Below are 11,534 nucleotides of genomic sequence, written 5' to 3' on the forward strand. Positions count from 1 at the left end.
ATATAATAAAAGTTTGAAACGATTACATTCAATCCCAAAGTAAAGGAATTGGCCACTCATGGTGGCCATTACATGCCTAAAGCAAAAAAAAAGAGATCCAAATCATTTCTCCTTGACGGTTGCTTCCTAAGGTTTCCTCTCTCTTTCTCTCTGCCTTATGCCGTTATTTAACCTAATTGGGCTTAAACTATTTGACATCTTTATTCATAATATATCTCTTTGCTTCATCTCTCCTTAAATTCCTTAAAATAACACAAAATTGGGAATAAATAATTCTATTAATCTCATAACTCCAAAATATATCATTAAATTATAACTTTTCAAATTAGGACTGAGTCATAACTTAATCAAAAATTAAAATCAATAAATGTTTAACTTTTTGCATGAAAAATCACTAAATAATGACACTTATCAAAAGGCTCTTATGCAGGTTGCTTGAGGGGACTGGACGTAGCCCTTGTTGTTGGATGAATTAGTATAAATCTTTGTCTACTTCTCTCTTCGTACTCGTGTTTAGTCATTGATTGTAATTGGTGATACTCCGTGAACTAAATTTATGCTAAATTCAACCTCCCCTTTTGGATCCAATTGAACATTCACACATGAATTATACTGGTTCATATCAAATTGATCCTACATGCATTTTTAATTGGACAATCTTTGAACAACTGATTTCCACTATCTTTATTAGTTTTTACAATAATATACATATGTGAATGACATACAAGATAGGAAGATAACAAATCAACTCCTGAACATAATTAAGAGAAAATAGTTCAACCCTTGGATCACACCAAGAGGAAACAACACACAAATCTTGAAATCCCTTCAAAATAATAATTCAACACTTGCAAACTTAAAAGGAAAAAAGTGGGGATCAACCCACGAATTCATAAATCAAAAGAATGAAAAGATGATACCAAAATTTAAAGTATTCCCAAAGATTTTTCACAACTCTAACACAGCTTTTTTTGAAATCTTTGAAAAAGAATGATGAATAAATTCTTCAAAAGATTTTTAATGCACTCTTGAAATAGATTGGAAATCACTTGGATGAATTACCCAAATTTTGTATTTAATACATGTTTAAAAAGTTCTTAAGCTGATAGGGAAATATTGAATTTAAAATTCACTTTATTACAAATAATCGATTATGTTGAGTATAGTTGATTATTTGGATAGGAAAAGTGTTGCGGTGAAACATTGCAACTATTTTAACCAATTGTGTTATCATTTAATCGGTTAATTTGTTGTTGATCACTTATGGAGAAATCTCATTAACATATTCGATTAACCCTTTTTCTAAGTTATTTAGGAATAACCAAGTATATTAAGTAGTTAATCACTTTTTCTAGTCATTATTAAGCAAGTTTACAATGGAAGACAAAATAGTCAATTATTATTTTTGTTAGTTGATTAATCCAAAGAGAGTATGACACACCAATTTTTGTCGTACAGTGTTTTAATAAGTTATTTTGTTCTTAGTGAATCTAGAAATATTGAAAGAACAAATTAAACGATTATTTAAACATTTAATTGATTAAACCATAACTGAAATCTTTTTGGGAAAACATTTTAACCTTTTCTGAAAAGAGACTATGTATTAAACTATGTACATTTGTGAATTATCTTATCCCAAACTCACATACACATACAATGAAAGCTTTAACAAACAATACATCTTCAACACCATTTTTATCAACATCATCTTAAAAATCAATTTCACTTGCTTTTATAAGAAGTTTGACTTGATTCCAACCTTCAAGTCCAACAATAGGTCTAGGAGACATGGAGCAGATATAGTGGAGCTTCTCTTACCACTATCAAGGGAAGAATTAGAATTGAAGATTAAGTACTCCATTAGAGATCTTTTAGTCTTTTTGGTAATAATATGGGGTGCAAATTGTAATTAAGGGTGCGGGAAACAAAAGCCGATAATTTGTATGTATATTATCTTAAATGGGCCTTAATTTTTACACACAGTAACCATCCTACAAAACCCATGAATTAAACAAGAGGTTTGCAAATTGCTAATTTTTTCTATCAATTAAAATATAATAACTCAACATATCCAAATATTAAAAAAAAAAATTAAAATTCAGCCAACATTTAAATATAAAATAAAAAAATTATTTAAAATTATATTTCATAATAAAATATAAAACATCATATATTTTTTATTAATAATGTTTGATCTATTAATGAAATTAGTTCTTCCAATTTTTCACTCTTGAACTATTTGTCCATTTTATTACATATTTTAAATAAAAATAATTAAAATATATTAATTCCTTAATTTAATTAACACTTTAAAACAATTCATATAATTTACTTAAGTTAACCCGTTTGTTACGGATCAAACTAAGCTAAAAAAAGAGTGAAAAGTTTGTATTAGTACCCACAACAATTATAAGGGTAATATGTAAGCTTAAATCCAAATAATATTTAAGGAAGCTTATAGGTTAGATGAAAATTTATTATAACAGATGAGATACTGTATATAAGGATTAATTACATGTTATCAAACTCCTTATTAAGGGATCATTAATCACTAACCAAAAAAATTATGAGCATTGGTTGAATAATAAATTATGACAGATAAAATAAAAAATCCAATAATACATAATGTAACAGATTTAGCTGATGATGCTTTATTAAAAAAAAATCATAGTCCTGTTTTAATTAGCCTCTTCAATTGTGCATATCAGCATATCTATGTAAAATTGAAATGTCACACCACATTTCCCTTTGCAGGGGCACCCCTAATAATGATACATGAGAAGTATCAACAAATAAAAAAACTATACAACATAGAATTCATCCTAGACTATCCAAAAGTTGAGTAAAAATATTGTGATGTGAAGTCTCAAATGAAAGCAAGATCTATATGAGTTTCTTCTTCCTAAAAAAGCGCTTCAGATACCACACTTGTAATAAAGAAACCAAAATGCAAATACTAAGAGACATGATGCTATACCAAGCCACTCTGCCATTTGTTCTTTCACTCACTTCTCTCATCCTTGCTTCCCTGCAACAAAGTTCAAGATAAATAATTTCTGAAACGAACTAATCATCAAGCATAATGGTAGCAGATAGCAGTTATTTTGAAGGGCTAAACACACGAGAGTCATTTCTTGTTAGCACTAACAACAGGCCCTTTAGTTAATTGCAATTGATTCATATATTTAGTGGTTGAATTGAAACTTTAAGGAGCTCAACTTTATAACTACAAAGAAGAGGCTAACTTTGTAAATGCCACACATTAACAATGGGAAACTAAGAATTAATGAACCCTGGTAATCAAATATAAAATCAAACATAAAATGTAAGGGGAAAACATATTTACTTGTCCTTCATATAAACCAGATAACCGTGGATGGCTTCTACTGCTCCTTCAAGTTTCCTGAGCTCGAGTTCAACACCCTTGAACCAATGCAGAAAAAACACAAACATGTATCAATTCCATTCATATATAGAATAAATAACCTGCACTGGGAAATAAAACTTCTTTTATACTATTATTGAACCACAAACTATTATGTATAACAAATTTGTTATAAAAAAATTAATTATGCTTTTGGTCTTAATAGTTTTGACAACTTTTCCTTATAGTTTAATAGTCTAAAACATCACATTTTGGTCCTTATAGTTACATTTCTTTTACCCCTTTGGTTCTCACCATCAAATTTTGACTAAGACCATTTGAAGAAACATGAATGAAATTAAGAAAACTCCAAAAGCATGCTCAGGCACCTTGTGCTCACACGTAGGGACGTAGTGGTTTTTTTTTATCAGCAATAGGCACGTAGTAGTTGACTTTACCCCTGTGTTCATAAGTTGTTAAGAGAGTAACATGTTTTCTCTTGGAGGAAGAGTGAATTGAAGTCTCGCATTATATAAAATGGACAAGTTGAGTAACATATAAGTTACAAAGAAACCCAAAAACCTATAGTCTTATGGTTTTTGGTTGAAGATGATATCAAATTATCTTGTGTTGTTGGTTCGTAGCCCATTAGTGAAGATTTTCCTTTTTTTTTTCTCAACTGAAAACTCGTGGTTGATAAATGTTTCCACTCATGGGTTAAAGATGATGTCAAAACTTATTGAGTGAAGACAGAGCTGTGACACAACTTGATGGCAAAGACCAAAATGTAAAGCATATTGCAACTACTTGTATTTAAATGAAATGTCTATACTATAGAAAGGAAAAGATGTAGCAATTCTAGGAACAAAGGGTAATTGAATCTTATAATAAATATCATATGTTATTTTAACAATAGTTTTTAATCAAGTGACAGCATAAAAACTTTTACACTAATGGTGCATATTAACATGACTGAAATTCATTGGTTTACCTCGATCTTTTCTTTCTTTGCAACAGACTCCCAATCTTTGGCAGCAATTCCAGTTTTCCATTCAAGGCTCAAAGTTGCTTCTTCTTTATGTTTACTAACCATCCAAAAGCATGCCTCGTAGTTCCCACTCTCCTCTGCTGTAAATGCGAATTGCCCTTGTGTAGCATTTTCATTATGGTGAAGGATATTCCCATAAGGAGATGTAACCTGGGAAAATACACATATCAAATTGAAACAAATCATCAACATGAATCCCTTAAAATTATACTCACACTCACAACTTAACCCCATATGCTTATTTCACAATCACACATTAGAAGAGAAAAAAGGAGGTCTCAATTCTCAAATCTGCAAAGGGGACTTGGACAGAAACTAGTCAGCTGAGAAATTGTTTAATTTCAGAGTAGTCAGAGGTCAGGAAAATTAAAGCAAACATCCCTTATTCATCATTGACCTTGGTTCATTTGATTGAAACCCTGTTAGTGAAAAACTTATTAGATACTTACATACCTCTAATCAATCTTTTTAAGTTAACATACTATCTGAGTTTTTCAATTTACGGTAATCTCTCACCACTATGACTGCCTTAACGCAAAAAATTAAGCAGATTTCTCTGTAAGCAACGTCTAATTTCCATTTTATAAATTGTGAAAACACTTATCACCCAACAATCAAATTGATCAACATGAATCAACAAGTGGAAGGTTCAAGTGGCTATGGATTCAATCCTCTTGACCAAGGTCTCAAATTCGTATCTTATGGATGAAAATAATGTGATTATAGATGCTCAATGAAGTTCTCTGTAGATATTAGCCATGCAGAAAGCCATTTGATACTTTGTACCAAAAACATGATTACATAAATAAAACTTACCTACATGAATTTGCAGAAGGAATCAAACAACAGAAAAAGTAGCCAACAATGCAAGTCTAAATCAATCAACCAGATGGATCAAGAACATATATTAATTTGTCCTGGGTTGGGAAGATTAATAAGCATACCTTGACAGAAACTGTGTTGAGCTGGGGACCCTCTTCAGTGACAACATAGTAATCCGCTAAAACAACTATGTCTTTTTGGATTTCCTCGGACATGCACTTAGTTCCCGTACTGGGGATTGTAAACCACACTGCCTCTGCAAGTGGGAGCATACAAAAGTGTGTGGTTAAGCATAAGAGCAACACCACCATAGACACTCCAGTTCCAAGGTCCATTATGATCCGAGCCATTAGCCAAAGTTGACCTTTGGAATCAGACAATGCCCCAGATCTTGTGCAATTGAGTGTTGTGTTGTTTTTGAGTGAGGAAAAGTTAAATGGGTAGGTTTGGAAGTTAAGTTTGCGTTGGTCAAAAGGAACAAGTTGAGTGTGTGATTTTGGTGTTGATGACGCATTTGAAGCTTACATGGATTTGTATTGACCAATCATGTTCCTTGAGGAAAGTCCATGTAAGGAAATGTGCCACCTAAACAAGGTCCTTTTCACATCAAGGCTGCCAATTCTGGTAAGAATCAAAATAATTTTCTTGCTTACTCTTTCATTGCTAAATGAATAGAGTTGAAGGAATAAAAGAACAAATGGATGAAAAAAAATTATTTTTCAGAAAACTATATGAGGTTTTGTTTAGATGGAGATTTTAAAATTTTTAAGTACTTTAATTGAATAAAAAATTAATATTTTTTTTACTTTAAAAAATCTTGCGTTTGGATAAATCGATTGAAATTCTTTATTTCCAAAATGTTTTGTTTTGATAATATCTAAATTACTTCCCTTTTTAATTTTACGTTTGATTAAAGCAATTAATTCTTTTTCACTTATAAAATATTTTTTGGAAATATTATTTAAATATAGTAATTATTATTTTCATAATTATATATATATTTCCCTAGTTACATTTTAAAAATATAAATTCAAAATTAAAGCATAAAATATATATTGTTCCACAAGAAAGAAAAATAGTAACAACAAAAATTCAAGAACTGGCTACTTTGACATCAGTAATTTTAAAGCTAAAAAAAACTGGATGTTAACATATCATTTGAGACATGTGCTAATCATTTGCAGAAATCTAAGAACAGTTATTCCACAAAAGGGAAAAGAAATCATAAGACATGACTTTTCAGGTTTTTGTTCCAAACAGGAATAAAAAATTGTACAAAGATATAGTGTTTGCAAACTTGACATAGAACCTTTTTCAGAATGGGATGCTTTTCCCAAAAAAATCTTTATGTTGATAGTTCTTTGCATACATAGAATAAATATGATTCAAGATCTACCATGAAATGTTAAAAAAAAATACATATCTCTATTGTCTATCCAAGAATTAATTTATCAAATAAAGATATGCATGCAAGATGACAAAATATTTGTGCCTAGTGAGTTTTGGTGCATATAAAATCATGATTTATACTTCGTTGTGAAGCACTTAAACAAAATCAAATGATATTGTTGGACTTTACTCTAATACATATTTGACTTACAATTTTTTTAACTATAATCACTAGTACAAAAAAACTAAAAGACGACTAAGAATAATGACAGTTCAAAAAAACCCGTCGTAGCAAAATGTGTGGTGGCATTTTTGTAATTTTTTTTAATTTTCAGTGAGAAATAACGACGGTTATTGCTATAATTGTCGTTAAAAATTAAGTTAAGCACAAATAACCACGGTTGGTACACTAAATCGTCGTTAATAATTAAACTGGGCATAAATAACAACGGTTCAATAATCGTCGTTATAAAACTGAAAAATAGATCAATACCCCCACAGCCCGCGCTCAAACTCACTTTTTTCTCCCTCGCACTCTTCTTCTCCATTGAGCATCACTTGCAACTCCATTTTCGTCATCACCGTGCCTCTAGCTTTCCTCTCTCCCTGCAAACCCGACGAGCTTCCACCCCACACCTCCAAGCTCCCCAACCCATGCGCCACCAGCGTCTTCTTCTCTCCTTCGTGCATCTTCATCTCTTCTCACTAGTGGTCGCCGCATCTCTCCTCCGTGAGCGCCAACCCTTCACGGCGGTAGCGGCAACAACGACAACAACAGTGACAGCAGCTGCAGCGACAACAACGTAGCACCAGCAGCACCTAAACCCTAAATCACTATTGAAGGTTAGTTAGTATTTTTTTTAATTTTTATACTTAATTTTATAATAAATATTTGCATGATATGTGTTGATTATTTAGTTGATTAGTTAGTAATTTAGGGTAGTGTAGTTTACGGTATGTATCATCACTAAAAAGAAAGAAAGCAAGGCTCATTTGAATTGTAAATTGAGGCAATATTGTAAAATTCATTAAAAATAGGTATAAAGTGATTTTTGATCCATTATTTTTTTAGGAACTTCATTTAGTGTATATTTGATGGAGAAGTCCTTACAACAAAGAAAATAATGATAGATTTTGAGTTGCCAACAATTAGTATGAGAAAAGTTCAAACGGCCATAACTTTTGACTGAGAAGTCAGATGGAGACGGGTAAAAATGAAAGTTGTTTGAAACGAGGCAACGAATTAAGCGGCCAATTTCCAAGGGGGATTGGGGTCCACCAAAATTCCAAAAATCCATCGTTTACGATTATTTTTTTATTTTTAAGTATTATTTAGGTATTTTTCAGGTATTTTGAGGTTTTAGTTCTCATACTCACACTTGTCAGAAAATTCTGAATTTTTTCATGATGTTTCCTAGTATAATTTAGATATTTATCAAGCTATTATGATTAAGATTATATTACATTCACAAATTTATTACTCATACATTACATTACATAATGTTATGTGTGTGTTTTAACATGAAATCTTATTATTTCAGTGCTTATTTTGGATATAACATCTTGAGTGGGAGCAAAAGTGCAAGTGCAAATGTAAAAAAAAGCTCACTTGGATGCACCTTAAGGTATATAACACTTTAGAATGACATTCATATAGTTATAAAACTTTATGTACACTTTCTTATTTAAGTTATGATATTAGGTGCATGATTGTTCTGAAAATTTGATATTTTATGTAGAATTAAAGTGAATATATAATAAAAAAACATTTTTTTTAAAAAATACACTTATAACGACGGTTCCCATTGGAATCGTCTTAAAAGCCCTTCATAAGCACTTATAACGACGGTTCTAGGCTAGAATCGTCATTATAAGTGTTTTTTTTATTTGCTACAATGTTAGCTTTTGCAGATGTCGTTAATGTGGGTTTATAACGACGAAATTGTAGTTATAAACAACTCATTTATAACGACACTCGTAATAATAACAGTTTGGGAACCATTTGTATATGGTCTTTTTAACCATTGTTAATGAGCTAATTTATACTAGTGAACCAATTTAACATATAACATTTTAACAAGAAATTTAGTATATTTTCTTACGTGAAAAAAATGTAATTGTATTGAATATTATGAAAGAGAAGATAAAATGTTATCTTTAAAATAAAATTTATGATTAAAAGTATTAAATATAAAATATAATTAAAACATTAAAAGACTATATTTAAAATTTATATATGTTAGAATATATGGCCTTAAACGAGAGGGGGATGAATTGTTTAAGAGGGATTTTCGCAAACTTTGAAGGTATAATGAAAATCAATGCTGAATTGCAGAGAAAAGAATCAAGGAAACAAATACCCAAAACTGTTTTAAGATGATATCAGAAAAACAATCGATTGTTTTGTTGAAACAATCGGTTGTTTTTATCAGCAGTTTATAAAAACAACTTAAAACCAGAATTTAAAGAGTTAAGGGTAAGAGATAAGCACACAAGCAATTTATATTGGTTCACTCTTACACCAAGAGCTACATCCAGTCCCCAGAAACCACTGGGTATTCCACTATGCAATCAAAACCAGATTACAAACACCACACACCAAAGTAGTGACCTTGAACCCCTCAAGAAACACACTACCTTTGGCAAACCACACCAAGAATGTTGATCTTGAACACCTCAAGAACACACAACATTCTTTGGCAACACAACTACAAAAATACAGTAATCAAGGAAGAAGGGAATAGAATACACCTAGGTATTACAAAGCTTAAAGTTCAGAATTACAACCCAATCCTATTCCACACACTTAAGAATGATCCAAAGCTCTTTCAAATCTTGGAAAAACTGTTTTGATAAAGTATTTTTGTTACTTTAAGATTAGGAGCGTAAACCCACCTTTATATAGACCCACCAAGTGGTCAAAAGCATTTAATAAAGAAGTCAAGTTAGTTAGGATCATTTAAAACATATTAAAACTGCTTAACAGAATTCTATTAAGGTATGCAGGAAAACAATCGATTGTTTTGGTTTGACAGCAAAGTCAACCAAGTTTTTCAAAAACAGCTAAGGTAAATAAAACAACCTGTTGTTTTGAAAAACAACCTGTTGAATTTTTTACAACTTTTTAGAAAACACATCTTTTCAAAAGGTTAAAGATTCAAATGAACTTGGATCAACTTAAGGAGTGAATTAACAAGTTTCAAACAACTAGACAACACACACACACCCCCAGCAGTAAGCAAGGTCTTCAAGCTTTCCTCTTGGATTTGGAGACATCAAAGCATCTTGTTCAACAATCTCCCTTTATTTGATGAAGACAAATCCCTGATTTGTTTGTGTTGTTGTTTTTGAACTTGAAAGGTCCTGCAAAACAGAATTTGTGCATATACAAAGCAGACATACCAGCAGGATACGAAGGCACACAAAACCAGTTTTCTGCATAAGCCTTTGAGCAGAAAAACCAGTCAAATAACCATAAAAACCAGTGCCAAAATGAGACTTGTGTGCAACAGAACTTATGGTGAATAAGAGCATGGAAACAACAGAATTTAAACCATGATAAAACCAGATAACACCATAGTGTAGCAGCAGCAACATAACACATAAAACCACACCATTCTCCCCCTATTTGTCTTCTCAAATAGAATGAAAGAAGGGATAAAATCAGGATTAAGAAAAACCAGAATACCAGTATGTGTAGCAGCACCATTGTAGCAACAAACCTGTGATACCATATCAAAATTGTAGCAAAATCTATGGTGTATTAGAGCTATGACAGCAGCAGAATCAAAGTACCATAGACTCCAAGAAATTTCAGCAAGGAGACCACAATTTCTCCCCCTATCTTTTCTTCATCCAGCAATTCAAGTTGGTCAAATGATTGCTCAAGAGGCGGATTTGGTAGAAATATTATTTCTTGTGTTAAGAGCAAACCTTCCAGATAATCCAAAGATACATTCACAAATATTCATCAACCCCATGATCACAAATGTGGTTGCCATTCATAAAAAGCTTTGAATTTCAAGAAAAACAAAGAATATATCTCTTTATGATCTAATTCAGAGGCAAAAAGAATGCATATTTGACTCATAATGAGTTATGAAAGAAAATAAACAGTTGTAATCATGCATAAGAAATCATAACAGCTTTATTCAAATGTTCCAGAGGTAAAACAATCGATTGTTTCGTGAAAACAATCGGTTGTTTTTCTGAGACAGCAAAAAAATGTTATTTTTCAAAGCAAATCATCTTTCAAAGTGATGGGAAATGCATAATGAAATACATTCATACCTTTGCATTACCTTAAGCATGTTTAGAATCTCATTTGGTCTTATGAAGCCAAAAGCATAGGATGAACATATACAACTTACTTTACATAGGTCATGAATTTTGACTTGTCAAGAATTTTAGTAAGGTGTATGCTCTTGAACCAGAAGCATCACTTTGATCATTCTTCATCATATCACTTGTACTTGAAAGGTCCTGTAACACAAAATTGATGCATATACAAAGCAAGTATAGCAACAAGATAACAAGACACACACAAACCAGTTTTCTGCATATACAACATTAGTAGAAAAACCAGAAAAATTGAAGTAATCAAGTGCTTTCAAGTGCAGAGAAGTAACAACATAATTCATCAGTTTTAAAGCTATCTTATACAACCAAAGCAAGCATAAACTTCTCCCCCTATTTGATCTACAAATAGACAATGAGAAGGGTTGTACAAAGCAGAAATCAAAATGATAAAGGAGTAGTCCAGCAATACAAACAATTTTGGCATTTCAAGAATATAACATGTCATTGAGCTTTCAAGAAAACAAGTGGATATAATCTTTTATTATCATACTCTGAGGCACACTCAATGTGTATTTGTCCAAAAGAAAGATTTGAAAAAGAGGAATGATTTAA

General features: G+C 31.3%; 1 protein-coding gene across 1 annotated transcript; it reads right to left on the reverse strand.

The window, feature by feature from the left end:
• Nucleotides 1-2,623: 2,623 nt before the first annotated feature.
• Nucleotides 2,624-5,717, reverse strand: LOC137826051 (transmembrane emp24 domain-containing protein p24delta4). The gene is made up of 4 exons (XM_068631893.2): nucleotides 5,357-5,717; nucleotides 4,356-4,562; nucleotides 3,347-3,423; nucleotides 2,624-3,028 (listed from the first exon to the last, which is right to left on the reverse strand). The coding sequence occupies exons 1-4, from the start codon at nucleotides 5,582-5,584 to the stop codon at nucleotides 2,884-2,886; spliced, it is 657 nt and encodes a 218-aa protein (XP_068487994.1). The 5' UTR covers nucleotides 5,585-5,717; the 3' UTR covers nucleotides 2,624-2,883.
• Between the last annotated feature and the right edge of the window lie 5,817 nt (nucleotides 5,718-11,534).

This window comes from Phaseolus vulgaris, chromosome 8 (genome assembly GCF_051622355.1).
Source record: "Phaseolus vulgaris cultivar YP4 chromosome 8, ASM5162235v1, whole genome shotgun sequence".
Taxonomy (NCBI): Eukaryota; Viridiplantae; Streptophyta; class Magnoliopsida; order Fabales; family Fabaceae; genus Phaseolus; species Phaseolus vulgaris.